General features: G+C 51.8%; 1 protein-coding gene across 1 annotated transcript; it reads right to left on the minus strand.

Annotated features, from left to right (window-relative positions):
* Positions 1–744: 744 nt before the first annotated feature.
* DDR1 (discoidin domain receptor tyrosine kinase 1) lies at positions 745–14229 on the minus strand. The gene is made up of 17 exons (XM_062512257.1): positions 14127–14229; positions 12789–12906; positions 12166–12394; positions 11667–11814; positions 11096–11198; positions 10601–10787; positions 10223–10469; positions 9692–9805; positions 9308–9462; positions 8645–8858; positions 7999–8103; positions 7759–7928; positions 7161–7300; positions 6161–6328; positions 3576–3810; positions 1632–1781; positions 745–891 (listed from the first exon to the last, which is right to left on the minus strand). Exons 1-17 carry the CDS (start codon positions 14227–14229, stop codon positions 745–747), a joined length of 2733 nt encoding a protein of 910 aa, XP_062368241.1.
* Between the last annotated feature and the right edge of the window lie 2224 nt (positions 14230–16453).

Genomic DNA, 16453 nt, shown 5'->3' on the forward strand with positions numbered 1-16453 from the left:
TTCCGGTGTGAAAAAAAAAGTGATCTTATTGGAAAAAAGAGAATTTTTGATGGAAAAGTTGTGATTCCGAGGAAAATTAGATTTGTTTAAAATTGAGGTGTCCTGAACTGGAGGGGAAAAAAGTTTGTTTGGAAATCTGGGGTTTTTCCATGAAAAAAAAAAAAAAGGATTTGGGGAGAAAAAGTAATTTTTTGGTGAAATGGCATTTTCCGGCAATTTTTTCTTTGGTGGTAAAAACAACATTTTGAGGGTAAAAATGGAAGTGTTGAGAAATTCTTGAGTTAAAAGATGATTTTCAAACGAGACAAACCCGAAATTCACAATTTTTAAATTATTAAATGTAACAAAAACTTCAATTTTAGCCCTGAAAATATTTCCAGCCCCTCCCCCACCGCAGGTAATTAAGTCCCTTTTAATTAATTAAAGTTAATGAGGTATTGGGGGAGGAGGGGATGGGAAAGGAGGAGGAAGAGGAGGAGGAGGAGGAGGAAGAGGAGGAAGATGACGGGTGGTCACTCAGTGTCCGGTGCGGGTGGTCAGTGATGATGATGAAGATGACGATGGTCACTCAGGGCCCGGTGCGGGTGGTCAGTGATGATGATGAAGATGACGATGGTCACTCAGGGCCCGGTGCGGGTGGTCAGTGATGATGATGAAGATGACGATGGTCACTCAGGGCCCGGTGCGGGTGGTCAGTGATGATGATGAAGATGACGATGGTCACTCAGGGCCCGGTGCGGGTGGTCAGTGATGATGATGAAGATGACGATGGTCACTCAGGGCCCGGTGCAGGTGGCCGAAGTCCGGCCGCTCGGCCGCCTCTCGGGCCCAGCAGTTCAACATCAGCCGGTGCAGGGCAGGGGGGCAGCCGGGGGGACAGGGCAGGTACTCCTGGGAACTGGGGTTACTGGAGGGACTGGGAGGGACTGGGAGGGGACTGGGGGGGACTGGGTCCCATAACCCCATCCCATTTCCATCCCATTTCCCTCCCAGTCCCTCCCAGTCCCCTCCCAGTTCTGTCCCAGTCCATCCCAATCCACTCCCAGTCCATTCTGGTCAATCCCAGTCCCTCCCAGCTTCCTCCCAGTCCATCCCAATCCATCCCAATCCTCTCCCAGTCCATCCCAGTTCCCTCCCAGACTCTCCCAATCCCTCCCGCTTGCTCCCAATTCCCCCCAATCCCTCCCAGTCCCATCTCAGTCCCTCCCAGTCCCATCCCAATCCCATCCCAGTCCATCCCAATTCCCCCCAATCCCTCCCAGTCCCATCTCAGTCCCTCCCAGTCCCCCCCAATCCCATCCCAGTCCATCCCAATCAATCTCAATCCTCTCACAGTCCCTCCCACTCAATCCCAGTTCTATCCCAGTTCTCTCCCAGTCCATCCCAGTCCTTCCAGACTCTCCAAATTCACTCCCAGTCCCCCCCAGTCCCATCCTAGTCCATCCCAATCCATCCCAATCCTCTCCCAGTCCATCCCAGTTCCCTCCCAGACTCTCCCAATCCCTCCCACTGCTCCCAATTCCCCCCAATCCCTCCCAGTCCCATCCCAATCCCATCCCAGTCCATCCCAATCCCCCCACTCCCTCCCAATCCCATCCCAGTCCCTCCCAGTCCCTCCCAGTTCACCACACCTGCTGCCCGCGGTTCCGGAAGTGGTGTCCGGCGTTGGCGATCACCTGCTCGTCGCTCAGGGCCCCGTACGGCTGCTCCCGGCAGCGCGTCAGAACCTCCCAGAGCGTCACCCCGAAGGCCCAGGCGTCGCTGGCCGGGCTGAACGTCCCCTGAAATCCCAGAATTCGGGAATTTCGGGAATTCCGGGAATTCCGGGAATTCCAGATTTGGGGGTTGGCGTTGGTGAATTTGAACGACTTTTGGTGAATTTTGGGGTTTCAGCTCCACCCAGGGCGTCACCCCCACGGCCCAGGCCTCGCTGGCCGGTCTGAACGTCCCCTAAAATCCCAATTTTTCCCCCGTTTTCCCCCTAAAATCTCATTCTCCCCCAAAATCCCAATCTTATTTTCCCCCCAAAAAATCCAATTTTTATTTTCCAATTTTCCCCTCAAAAAAACCTCAATTTTTCCCCTGATAAAACACATTTTTTTCCACAAAAAACCCACTTTTTCCCTGTAAATCCCCAATTTTTTTCCCCATTTTTTCCCATTTTTCCCATTTTTCCCCCCAAAAAGCTCACCCTGAGGATGCACTCCCAGGCCATCCAGCGGATGGGCACCACGCCACCCAAAATCCCAAGTTTTTTCCCCATTTTTCCCCTAAAATCCCATTTTTTTCACTTAAAATCCCAATTTTCCCCCATTTCCCCCTAAAATCGCTCTTTTTGCTTCCCATTTCCCCCCTAAAATTGCAAACTTTTCCCCCTAAACCCCCAATTTTTTTATCTCATTTTTATCCTTAAATCCTCAATTTTTACCTCCAAAATTCCCATTTTGTCCCCATTTTTTCCCCATTTTTCCCCATTTTTCCCCATTTTCCCCCATTTTTCCCCCATTTCCCCCATTTTCCCCCCATTCCCCCCATTTCCCCCATTTTCCTCAATTTTTCCTCATTTTCCCCCCATTTCCCCCATTTTTCCTCATTTTCCCCCCATTTTTTCCCCATTTCCCCATTTTCCCCATTTTCCCCCCATTTCCCCCCCATTTTCTCCCCCATTTTCCACCATTTTCCCCCATTTTTTCCCCATTTTCCCCCATTTTTCTCCATTTCCCCCCATTTCCCCCCATTTTTTCCCATTTTCCCCCCATTTTTCCTCATTTTCCCCCCATTTTTCCCATTTTCCCCCCCATTTTTCCTCATTTTCCCCCATTTTTTCCCCATTTCCCCCATTTCCCCCCCATTTCCCCCCCATTTTCCCCCCATTTCCCCCATTTTTTCCCATTTTCCCGCCATTTTTCCCCATTTTCCACCATTTTTTCCCCATTTTTCCCCCATTTTTCCCCCTTTCCCCCCATTTTTCCCCATTTCCCCTATTTTCCCCCATTTCCCCCCATTATTCCCCATTATTCCCCCATTTTCCCCCATTTTCCCCCATTTTCTCCCCATTTCCCCCCATTTTTTCCCATTTTCCCCATTTTTCCCCCATTTTCCCCCCATTTCCCGCATTTTTTCCCATTTTTCCCCATTTTTTCCCCATTTTTCCCCATTTTCCCCCATTTTCCCCCATTTTTTCCCATTTTTTCCCCATTTCCCCCCATTTCCCCCCATTTCCCCCCCATTTTCCCCATTCCCCCCATTCTCCCCCATTTCCCCCCATTTTTTCCCATTTTTTCCCCATTCCCCCCCATTCCCCCATTCCCCCCCATTCCCCCCATTTTTTCCCCATTTTCCCCCCATTTTCCCCATTTTTTCCCCATTTTCCCCATTTCCCCCCATTTTTCCCATTTTTTCCCCATTTCCCCCCATTTCCCCCCATTTCCCCCCCATTTTCCCCATTTCCCCCCATTCTCCCCCATTTCCCCCCATTTTTTCCCATTTCTCTCCATTTCCCCCCATTCCCCCATCCCCCCCCATATCCCCCCATTTTTTCCCATTTTCCCCATTTTTTCCCCCAAAAATCTCACCATGAGGATGCACTCCCAGGCCATCCAGCGGATGGGCAGCAGCGCCCGGCCCCGTACCCGGTAATAATCGGCGCTGTAGAGGTTCCGGCTCATGCCGAAATCGGCGACCTTGACGGTGAATCCGTCGCCCACCAGGCAATTCCGAGTGGCCAAATCCCGGTGAACGAAATTCCTGCGTGCCAGGAATCGCATCCCGGACGCGATCTGGGCTCCCACGTGGAGCAGGGTGGCAAAACTGGGATGAAAGAATGAGATTTTGGTTTTTTTTTTTTAATTTTTTATATTTTTTTTTTCCGGCATTTTATTTTTTTTAGGAAAAAAAATCTCATTTTTCTCCCCTTAAAATCCGCTTTATTCCCTTTCAAAAAAAAAAAAATAAAAGGGGTTTTTAATGCCCTAAAATGTGATTTTTTCTCCTAAAAATATTTGTGGATTTTTAAATACCCGTAACATCTGATTTTTCTCCTAAAATATCCTGTCTTCTTACTCTAAAATCCGCTTTTTTTCTCCTAAAAATATCACTAAAACCTTATAAAATTCCATTTTCAAAATCTGCTTTTTTACCTTAATTTATTTCTTTAATACCCTAAAATCCACATTTTTTCTCCTAAAAAAAATCCCATTTTCTTGCCTTAAAAGCCACTTTTTTCTCCTAAAAATTCGCTTTCTTCATACCCAAAAATCCGCTTTTCTCCTAAAAAAAATCCCATTTTCTTGCCTTAAAAGCCACTTTTTTCTCCTAAAAATTCGCTTTTTCATACCCAAAAATCCGCTTTTTCTCCTAAAAAAAATCCCCTTTTCCTTACCCTAAAGCCTGTTCTTTCTTTTTCCTAGAAAATCACTTTATTTCTACCCTAAAATCTGATTTTTCTCGGGGATGGAAATTCCTGCGCGCCAGGAATCGCATCCGGACGCGATCTGGGCTCCCACGTGGAGCAGGGTGGCAAAACTGGGATGAAAGAATGAGATTTTGGTTTTTTTTTTTATTTTTTATATTTATTTTTCCGGCATTTTATTTTTTTTTAGGAAAAAAAATTCTCATTTTTCTCCCCTTAAAATCCGCTTTATTCCCTTTCAAAAAAAAAAAAAATAAAAGGGTTTTTAATGCCCTAAAATGTGATTTTTTCTCCTAAAAATATTTGTGGATTTTTAAATACCCTAACATCTGATTTTTCTCCTAAAATATCCTGTCTTCTTACTCTAAAATCCGCTTTTTTTCTCCTAAAAATATCACTAAAACTTATAAAATTCCATTTTCAAAATCTGCTTTTTTACCTTAATTTATTTTCTTTAATACCCTAAAATCCACTTTTTCTCACTAAAAAAAAATCCCATTTCTCGCCTTAAAAGCCACTTTTTTCTCCTAAAAATTCGCTTTTTTCATACCCAAAAATCCGCTTTTTCTCCTAAAAAAAATCCCATTTTCTTACCTTAAAAGCCACTTTTTTCTCCTAAAAATTCGCTTTCTTCATACCCAAAAATCCGCTTTTCTCCTAAAAAAATCCCATTTTCCTGCCTTAAAAGCCACTTTTTTCTCCTAAAAATTCGCTTTTTTCATACCCTAAAATCCACTTTTTCTCCTAAAAAAATCCCATTTTCTTGCCTTAAAAGCCACTTTTTTCTCCTAAAAATTCGCTTTTTTCATACCCAAAAATCTGCTTTTTCTCCTAAAAAAAATCTCTTTTCCTTACCCTAAAGCCTGTTCTTTCTTTTTCCTAGAAAATCACTTTATTTCTACCCTAAAATCTGATTTTTCTCGGGGATGGAAATTCCTGCGCGCCAGGAATCGCATCCCGGACGCGATCTGGGCTCCCACGTGGAGCAGGGTGGCAAAACTGGGGTGCAAAAATGAAATTTTGGGGATTTTTCATTAAAATTTTTAATTTTATTACCATTTTATTTTTAAAAAAATCTCATTTTTCAAACTGAAAATCCATTTTTTTTTCCCTAAAAATCTGGGGGTTTTTTAAACCCTAAAATCTGCTCTTTCGCCTAAAAACATCGCATTTTTCATACCCTAAAATTTGCTTTTTCTCCTTTGAAATTTGCTTTCTGATGATCTAAAATCTGCTCTTTTTCTGCTAAAAAAACCCTTTTTTCGTACTTTAAGATCTGTTTTGTTTGTTTTTTTTTTTTTTTTTAAATTTGCTTCTTTGGGGCGTGTCCTGATTGATAGGCATGGTGTAAAAGTGGGAGTGGCTTTTCTTAAAGGGACAGGACGCAGGAAATCAGATTGAAAAATGACTGGGAGTGGGCGTGGCAGGAGTGGGCGTGCCTCAGGTGGGTGGGTGTGGATGTGGGTGTGGCTTTTGGGGGTGGGCGTATCCTGATTTATAGCCATAGTACAAAGGAGGCGGGGCTTCTCTTAAAGGGACAGAGCCCAAGAAATAATAACCGGAAACAAGTGGGAGCGGGCGTGGCTTGTTTGGGGTGTGTCCTGATTGATAGCCATGACAAAAAAGTGGGCGTGGCTTCTCTTAAAGAGACAGGATCCAGGAAAACTCAGAATGAAAAACAACTGGGAATAGGCGTGGCTGGAGTGGCTGTGTCTCAGGTGGGTGTGTCCGTATGTGGGCGTGTCCCACCTGAGGGCGTGGCCTCGGGGCCCTCCCAGGAACTGGTGCAGGTCTCCGTGCTCCATGTACTCGGTGACGATGCACAGGGGGCCGGGCCCCGAGCACACGCCCAGCAGACGAACGATGTTGGGGTCCCGCAGCCGGCCCAGGGTGCGCGCTTCCTGCAGGAAATCCCTCCTGGCCCCGCCCCCCGGACAGGAGTCACCACACCTGGGCACAGCTGGGCACACCTGGGTACACCTGGGTATGTCCTGGGATACACCTGGGTACACCTGGGTACACCTGGGTATGTCCTGGGATACACCTGGGTACACCTGGGTACACCTGGGTATGTCCCGGGATACACCTGGGTACACCTGGGTACACCTGGGTATGTCCCGGGATACACCTGGGTACACCTGGGTACACCTGGGTATGTCCCGGGATACACCTGGGTACACCTGGGTACACCTGGGTATGTCCTGGGATACACCTGGGTACACCTGGGTACACCTGGGTATGTCCCGGGATACACCTGGGTACACCTGGGTACACCTGGGTATGTCCCGGGATACACCTGGGTACACCTGGGTACACCTGGGTATGTCCCGGGATACACCTGGGTACACCTGGGTACACCTGGGTATGTCCCGGGATACACCTGGGTACACCTGGGTACACCTGGGTATGTCCCGGGATACACCTGGGTACACCTGGGTACACCTGGGTATGTCCTGGGATACACCTGGGTACACCTGGGTACAGCTGAGCACACCTGGAACCCTCCCCAGTCCCTCCCAGTCACTGCCAGTTTATCCCAGTCCCTCCCATTCCAATCCCAATTTATCCCACTCCATTCCCTGTGCTCCCAGTCCCTCCCAGTCCCTCCCAGTCCCTCCCAGTCCACCCCAGTCCACCCCAGTCCCATTCCAGATCATCCCATTATCCCATCCCATCCCATCCCATCCCATCCCATCCCATCCCATCCCAATTCCCTCCCAGTCCCTCCCAGTTCTCCCAGTTTCCATACCGGGCGTTCTTGGTCGCGTCCGGCCGCAGCACCTTGACCGCCACCAGAAGGGGGCGCCCTACGTCTGTGGGGGCGGGGCTTGAACCGAGGGGCGTGGCCAAGTCCAAGGTGTGAGGGGCGATGACCTCACACAGCAGCACCTGGAGGGGGAGCCAAGGGGAAAGGGGCGTGGCCAAACTTTGAGGGTGTGGCCAATTAAATGTGGTGATTATTTTTTAAAATGAGGATGGGGCTAAAGCACTGGGGGTGTGGCCTCAATGTGGGTGGAGTCAAACTCATGGGGGGTGTTTGATAAGGGGCGTGGCTACTTCAATTGGGGGGGGTTTAAACCACAATGGGTGTGGCCTCAAGAAGGGGTGGGGCTAACACTTTTGGGGGTGTGCCAAGTAATTTAGGGCGTGGTTTAAAAAAATCCCATTTATGGGTGTGGTTGAAGGCTTCAGGGGTGGGGTTAAGACATGGTGGGTGTGGCCTCCATGTGGGGCATGGCTAATTTCCCATTTATGGGCGGTGCTTACCTGTTGTGGTTGTGGGCTCAATGAGGGGCGTGGTGAAACAATTTTGGGGTGTGGCGTGGTTTAAAGTGGGTGTGGCTTACCTCTCCAAACTGCCCCTCCCCCAGCTTCTCCCGGAAGCGCAGGAGGTGCCGTGGGAAGGAGGGGAGGGCGTGGCTGTGGGCGGGGCTGTGGGCGGGGCCAGCCAGGGCGTATCCAGAGCCTCCTGTGACATCAGCCTCGGCGTAGGCCCCTGCCCCCCCCTCGGGCTCACCTGTGCAGGTGGGAGTGGCACAGGTGAGGTGGTTGCGGGCATGGCTAAAGTGGGCGTGGCCCGACCCCACCCTTACCGTCGGTGTTGATTGGCTTGCCGCCGTCGGGCGTGGTCCGGGCGAGGCCTCCCATTGGCCGGGCGTAGGTGGCCAGGAGCAGCCGATAGGCTGGGTTAGCTGGGGAGGGCGTGGTCAGAGTGGGTGAGGTTATAAAGGGGCGTGGCCAGGAGGTGACACCCCCCTTTCCCCCACTCCGTCCCCTTTCCCATTCCCAAGATATTTTTGGGGGCCATTTCCAGCTTTTTCCTCACTCCCAGAGCAATTTTCTGGGGAGGTTCCAGACCAAAATAAATTAGGAAAAAATTCCTTCCTCCCCTCCTTTTTTCTCTCCCTTTCCCTCCTTTCCCCCCTGTTTCCCCCCCTTTTTTTCTGTTTCTTGTTCCCTTTTCCCCTCCCTTTTCCTTTTACCCTTTTCCCTTTTTCCCCATTTCCTCCCCTTTCACCCCCTTTTTTCCCTATTTTTTCCCTTTTTCCCCCTTTTTTTCTGTTTCTTTTCCCCCTTTCCCCTTTTCCCTCTGTTTTCACCCGTTTTTCTCCCTTTCTTTTTCCCTTTCCCCCCCTTTTTTCTCTGTTTCCTTTTCCCTTTTCCTCTCCCTTTTTTCCCTTTTTCCCCTTTTTTTCCCGTTTTCCCCCCCATTTTTCCCTCCCATTCTCTCACCAGCCCCGGGGGGCAGCGCGGGGGGTCGGGGCCGTGCCCGGGTGGGTTCCTGGTACTCCCCGGTTCCGGTTCCGGTCCCGGTCCCGGTTCCGGTCGGGATCCGCTCGTAGCGGGGCAGCCCCCGTGCCCCTCCCCCCGCCGTGGCGTTGTTGATGACCACGGTGTCCCCCGAGAGCTGAACCCGCAGCGCCGCCTCTGGCCCGCGGCCTGGGGCCTGCCGGGACACCAGTTTGAACCGGTTAGAACCGGTTAGAACCTGTTAGATCCAGTTAGAACACAGTTAGAACTCATTAGAACCTGTTAGAACTGGATAGAACTTGGTTAGAACACGCTAGAACCAAATAGAACCCGTTAGAACCAGTTAGAACCCATTAGAACCTGTTAGAACTGGTTAGGACTGGTTAGAACCGGTTCGAGTACATTAGAACACATTAGAACCCATTAGAATTTGTTAGAACCTCTTAGAACCCGTTAGAACCCACTAGAACCACTTAGAACCTGTTGGAACTGGTTAGAACCCTTTAGAACCCTTTAGAACCCTTTAGAACCCGTTAGAACCAGTTAGAACTGGTTAGAACCAGTTAGAACCGTTCCAGTTCCCTCCCAGTCCCCTCCCAATCCATCCCAGTTCCCTCCCAGTCCCTCCCAGTCCCTCCCAGTGACCTTGCCCAGTGCCCCGGAGCAGAGGCGGTGCCTCAGGGTGAGGATGAGGATGGCCACCAGGAGGAGGATGATGGCTCCCAGGCAGCCCAGCAGCGCCGGCGACTGCCCAGACTCGGCTTTGGCCACCGGTGGGACCAGTTTGGGCTCCCCAGGGACTACTGGGAGGGAGGGTAAGGTCATGGCCACGCCCACCTCAGATAAACTACGCCCATTTAATCCACACCCTAATTAAGCCCCCTTCATTTGCATCTCCATTAAGCCCCTCCCAGTTCCCCACCAGTTAAGCCTTGCCCATTAAAGCCCTGCCCACTATTCCCAACCCATTAAAGCCCCTCCCAGTCAAGCTCCTCCCACTCAAACTCTTCCCAGTTCAGCCCCGCCTACCCGTGGAGGTGACGTTGATAGCCCCACCCCCGTCACGAGCGCTTTCCAAGATGGCGGCGGAGGGGTCTGGGGTCGGGGGCCACCCGCTGGCACCCACAGGGTCGTCCAGCACCTCTGGGGACATTGATGATGTCATCAATGGTCAGTGACATCACAGAGAATTGGTGATGTCATGGACAGTCAAAGACGTCATGGACAATCAACAGTGTTATCGCTAAATCAGTGACGTCATCGATTGACAACAACCTCATCGGTCAAGCAATGATGTCATCAACCTGCTGTTGACCCCATGACCCAACCATTGACCCAATCAATGACCACAACACCCAACCATTGACCCCAACACCCAACAAATTACCCCAACAATCAATGAATGACTTCAACACCCAACCATCGACCCCATGACCCAATGAATGACGTCAACACCCAACCATTGACTGCAACACCCAACCGTTGACCTGAACACCCAACTGTTGCCCCCATGACCCAATCAATGACCACAACACCCAACCATTGACCCCAACACCCAACCTGAGATGAAGGAGACCTCACTGAAGAGCATCCACTCGGCGCCAAAGAAGAAGCGGCACTGGATGAATCGTGCGTTGCGCCCGCCCAAGGGGACGGTGACCGAGCGGGCGCTGGGGTCCTTGATGGCCCCCGCCAGGCTATGGGTGGCCACCGTCGGCTCCCAGGCCGTGGCCAAGCTCTTCTTGAAGCGACACTCGACTGCCCGGAAGATTCCGACCCCGCGCGTGTGGAGGTTATTACAGTGGACCTGGGTGGGGGGCAACACATCCCATGATGCTCTGGGGCAGAGTGACCAATCCCAGACCCCAAACTCTGGTGGTCACTCATCCTTCCATCCATGGCTGACCAATCCCACAATCCCATCATTCCCTGGGGTACCTGCATGGCATGGAAGGCCCGGAGCTCCTGGAACTCAAACTCCAGCTCCACGTGTGGGTGTGGCCCGGAGGGGCGTGGCCACCCCACATAGTCGTAGCCCGGCCACAGGCGGCGCTCGCGGGTCTTCAGGAAGTCATCGAGGCCCAGGACCCCATCCGAGAGCTGGCCCAGCCCCCCGAAGTGCAACCTGGGCAGGTGGGACGCACCTGGGTATGGGGATTGTCCTGTCCCACCCACCTTAGGACCTCCCAGTTACACCTGAGGACCTTCCAGTGGCACCTGGGACAGTTTGGGGACACCTAAGGATGGTTTGGGGACACCTGGGAAAGTCTGGGGACACCTGGGAAGCTCTTGGGCCAATTTGGTGATGCTTGGTGGAGGAAATTGGTCGGGAGGAATTTGGGAATTCTTGTGACAACCAGGACAGGTGGCCCTTGGGGACACCTGGGGACACCTGGGGAGGGTAGGGGACACCAGGGGACACCTGGGACTCACGGGCCAGCGCTGAAGCCATCGTAGGTGGAGTCGTTGAGGACGATGGGAACGGGGTCCAGGGCCATGACGTGTCCCCGCGGGGCCGTGTAGGACAAGAGCCCAGCTGGGGACAGGGACACGTGACCACGGGGTCACCGCGGGATCACCGCAGGGTCACCATGGGGTCACCGTGGGGTCACCATGGGGTCATCAAGGGTTAATGAGGGGCCACCATGGATGATATCATCAACCAACCGTTGACCCCAACACCCAACCATTGACCCCAACATCCAACCATTTACCTCATGATGGAACCATTGACCCCAACACCTCAACACCCAAACATTGACCCCCAACTCCCAACCACTGACCCCATGACCCAACCATTGACCCCATGACCCAACTGTTGACCCCACACTAACAAGATCCAAAACCACCACCAAAAGGTTTGGGTGAACGACGTGGCCGCCACCCCTTTGGGGCCATCAGGGACATCCACAGCACGGCTGCACCCGGGAGTGACGGGGTGGGACAGAGTTGACAGGGAGGTGACAGGGAGGTGACAGGGAGGTGACAGGGAGGTGACACTCACCCTCCCAGGGGCAGCCGTAGAGTTCGAGGCGCAGGCATACGCTCATGGCGCGCGGCGCCCGCGGGTACACCCGGAGGGCCCGGGCCACCGGCGCCGGCGCCAGGTCCTTCAAAACCACACCCTCGGGGTCTTCGTTGCCACCAATCACCTGCGGCAATCGGCACAGGACTGAGGTCACCAAGGCGTCACCGAAGGTGTACCCGAGGTCCGCGATCACCTCAGATCCACAATGATCCCAAATGTCCCCAAAGTCCCAGGTCACCCCTTTCACCCCACATCTCGGATGGCCCCAAGGTTCTCCATCACCTCAATGTCCCCAAATGTCCCCAAATTCCCCGGTGTCCCCTCAATCTTCCAATTCCCCAAACGTCCCCACAATGTCCCCCAATCCCCCAATGTCCCCCAATCCCTCAATGTCCCCAAATCCCCTGGACGCCCCCAACACCCTCAATGTCCCCAACCCCCCCCCCCACGATGTCCCCAACGTCCCCAAGGTCACCTCGGTGCCCCAGCGGTCCCTCCAGCGCAGCCAGCGGCGCCGGTCGCGGCTGTAGCGCAGCCGGTACTGGTGGGCGAACTCTCGGCCGTGTCCCCCCGCGTGACGTCCCTGTGTCCCCACCAGTGTCACCACATGAAGCCGGCCCAGATCCACCTCCAGGAATTCCTGCTCGGCCGGGAACACCGGCCCCGCCGGACACCAGGCGCCGTCACCGTCGCTGCGGCCCAGCCTGGGGACGTTTGGGGACAGTTGGAGACATTCGGGGATACCAGACTCTAATACTGGTCCAAACTGGTCTGAACTGGTTTATACCAGTCTGTACTGTTCTTTTTCTGGTTTACACGGGTCTGTACTGTTCTATGCTGGTCAGTACTGGTTTATACTGGTGTGTACTGGTTTATACTGTTTTGTACTGGTCTGAAGATGTTTATACTGGTCTGAACTGGTTGATACTGTTTTGTACTGGTTTACACTGGTCTATACTGGTCTGAACCGGTCTATACTGGTCCATACTGGTTTATACTTGTTTACACTGATTTATAGTCATCTATACTGGTCCAAACTGGTTTACACTGGTTTATACTGGTCTATACTGGTCCAAACTGGTTTGTCCTGGTGCGTACCGGCCGTGGCGGGCGGCGGTGGAGTCAGACCAAGCGCTGGAGGCCGAGAGGCGAAAATCGGGGATGGTCCCATCCTGCATTCCCAGAGCGAAGCGACAGCGGCCTGGGGACAGCGGGGGGACATCGGGGACATTGGGGGGACATCGGGGACATCGGGGACATTGGGGACATCGGGGACATTGGGGGGACATCGGGGACATTGGGGGGACATTGGGGGGACATCGGGGACATTGGGGACATCGGGGACATCGGGGACATTGGGGACATCGGGGACATTGGGGAGATATTGGGGGACATTGGGGGGACATCGGGGACATTGGGGGGACATTGGGGGGACATTGAGGACATCGGGGACATCGGGGACATTGGGGGGACATTGGGGACATCGGGGACATTGGGGGGACATCGGGGACATTGGGGAGACATTGGGGACATTGGGGACATTGGAGACATGGGGGACATCGGGGACATTGGGGGGACATCGGGGACATTGGGGAGACATTGGGGACATTGGGGACATCGGGGACATTGGGGGGACATCGGGGACATTGGGGGGACATTGAGGACATCGGGGACATTGGGGGGACATTGGGGACATTGGGGGGACATTGGGGGGACATTGGGGGGACATTGGGGGGACATTGAGGACATCGGGGACATCGGGGACATTGGGGGGACATTGGGGGGACATCGGGGACATTGGGGACAGCGGGGGGACATCGGGGACATTGGGGGGACATCGGGGACATTGGGGGGACATCGGGGACATCGGGGACATTGGGGACATCGGGGACATTGGGAACATTGGGGACATTGGGGGGACATCGGGGACATTGGGGACATCGGGGACATTGGGGGGACATTGGGGACATTGGGGGGACATCGGGGACATCGGGGACATTGGGGACATCGGGGACATTGGGGGGACATTGGGGGGACATTGGGGGGACATTGAGGACATCGGGGACATCGGGGACATTGGGGGGACATTGGGGGGACATCGGGGACATTGGGGACAGCGGGGGGACATCGGGGACATTGGGGGGACATCGGGGACATTGGGGGGACATTGGGGACATTGGGGACATTGGGGACATTGGGGGGACATCGGGGACATTGGGGACATTGGGGGATATTTGGGGGGATTTGGGGACATTTGGAGATATTTTGGAGGACATTTGGGGACGTTTGGGGTCATTTTTGGGATTTGGGGACATTTGGGACATTTGGGATTTGGGGACATTTGGGGACATTTGGGACTTTGGGGGACATTGGGGACATTTGGGGTCATTTTTGGGATTTGGGGATATTTGGGGACGTTTGGGACACGTCTCTCACCCAGGTCCAGCTGTGTCCCCTCCTCTGTCCCCTCTGTCCCCCGCGGGGTCCCCTCGGCCACCCCGGCCAGCAGCAGGAGGGGGAGGGGGAGCGGCAGCGCCATGGGGATCAACTGGGAGCACTGGGAATGAACTGGGAATGAACTGGGATGAACTAGGATTAATTGGGAGGCACTGGGAATTAACTGGGAGTGAACTGAGATGAACTGGGAGCACTGGGAGGGAACTGGGAGTGAACTGGGATGAACTGGGAGTGAACTTGAAGCACTGGGAATTAATTGGGATGAATTGGGAGGGACTGGGATGAACTGGAGGGACTGGGAATGAACTGGGAGTGAACTGGGATGAACTAGGAGGGACTGGGAGCACTGGGAGGGAACTGGGAGGGAAGTGGAAATGAACTGGGATGAACTAGGAATGACCTGGGATGAACTGGGATGAACTGGGATGAACTGGGATGAACTGGGAATCCCCAAAATTCCCCAAAAATTCCTTCAACTCCCCCCAAATGCCCAAATCCCCCCAAAATCCCCCAACCACCCCCCAGATTTCCTAAAATCCCCCCAAAATTCCCCAAAATTCTCAAAATTCCCCCAAACTCCCCCAAAACCCATCAACTCCCCCAAAATTCCCCCAAAATCTCCCCCAAAATTCTCCTCAAACCCCTCAAAATTCTCCCCAAATCCCCAAAAATTCCCCCCAAAAATCCCCCAAAATCCCCCCAAATTCCCCCCCAAATTCCCTCAACTCCCCGCAAATTTCCCCCAAATTCCCAAAAATCTCCCAAATCCCGCAAAATCTCCTTAAGTCCCCCCAAATCTCCCCAAATCTCCCAAAATTCCCCCCAAAATCCCCCCAAATCCCCTCACCTCCCCCAAAATTCCCCTAAAATTCCCTAAAATTTCCCCCAAATGCCCCTAATTCCCCAAATTCCCCCCAAATTCCCCTGAATTCCCCCCAAATCCCCCAAACTCCCCCCAAAAATTCCAAAATTCCCCCCAAATTCCCTAAAATTCCCCAATTTCCCCCAAAAATTTCCCCACCGGGCTCCTGGGTTCCTTCTCCTGGTTCCCAAATCCCCTCTGGGTCCTCCCAAAATCCCAAAATTCCCGAGACCTTCCCCCTCGGGGGGGGGCTCCAGGGGGGCTCCCGGACTCCGAATTCCCACAGGAATTCCCAAAAAAAATCCCCAAAATTCCCAAAAAAACCTCCTAAAAACAAGGAGAGGGGAAAACCCCAAAATTCCGCTTTTTTTTTGAGGGGCAGAAACCACAAAATTCCATTTTTGGGGGGTTTCTTATGAGTTTTTTTTTTTTTTTTGGAGGCAAAGTCCCACAAAATTCCCTTTTTGCCCCACTTTTTTTTTGCCTTAAAATTCCCATTTTTTAGACTCTTTTATTCCCATAATCCACAGTTTTTGAAAATTTTGCCCCCCCAAAATCCCAGTTTTTTGAACCTTTTCCCGAAAATTCCACAATTTTGGACCCTTTTCCCAAAAATTCCACAATTTTGGACCCTTTCCCCCAAAATTCCACATTTTGTGGGCCCTTTCCCCCTCAAAATTCCCAATTTTTGGAACTTTTTATTGCCAGAATCCTCCTTTTTCGGAACCTTTTATTTTCCCCAAAATTCCCATTTTTGAGCCATTTCCCCCATTTTTCCCCCCAAATTCCCAATTTTTCTGACTGTTTTTCCCAAAAAATTCCCAATTTTTGTGACTGTTCCCCCCCCCCCCCAAAAAAAAATTACCATTTTTGTGACATTTCCCCCTCACAGAAAATCCCAATTTTTAGGATTTTTTCCCCAGAAAAACTCGCAAATTTTGTGACTTTTTGCTCCCCAAAATTCCCAATTTTTGGGATTTTTTTTTTTTTCCCCCCCAAAATTCCCAATTTTTGGGGTCCCCCCTCTCTGGGGCTCCAGACCCTCCCCCCACTGATCCTAAAATTATTTGGGAATCCCTGGAAAGTCACGTGACCCCCGCAGCTGCCGCCCCCGCCCCTCCCCCCCCCCCCGCCCAGCTGTTTTTTGGGAGAACAGCTGGGAAGGGGGAGGGGGGAGAGGAGCGAATTCCCGGCGATTTTTGCGGAAAAAAAAAAAAAAATCCCGATTTTTGGTCGATTTCGTCATAATTTCCTCATTATTAGCGTTCATTTCTTAATTATTAGCGATTATTCGCTGTTATTTCCCAATTATTAGTGAATATTAGTCATTATTTCCCAATTATTCCCGGTTGTTTCTCAACTATTTGTGATTATAGTTAATTATTTCCCAATCATTAATTATTATTTCTAATTATTTCTAATTAGCCATTATTTCCCCATTATT

The sequence above is a fragment of the Cinclus cinclus genome, chromosome 35, assembly GCF_963662255.1.
Source record: "Cinclus cinclus chromosome 35, bCinCin1.1, whole genome shotgun sequence".
In the NCBI taxonomy this organism is placed as follows: domain Eukaryota; kingdom Metazoa; phylum Chordata; class Aves; order Passeriformes; family Cinclidae; genus Cinclus; species Cinclus cinclus.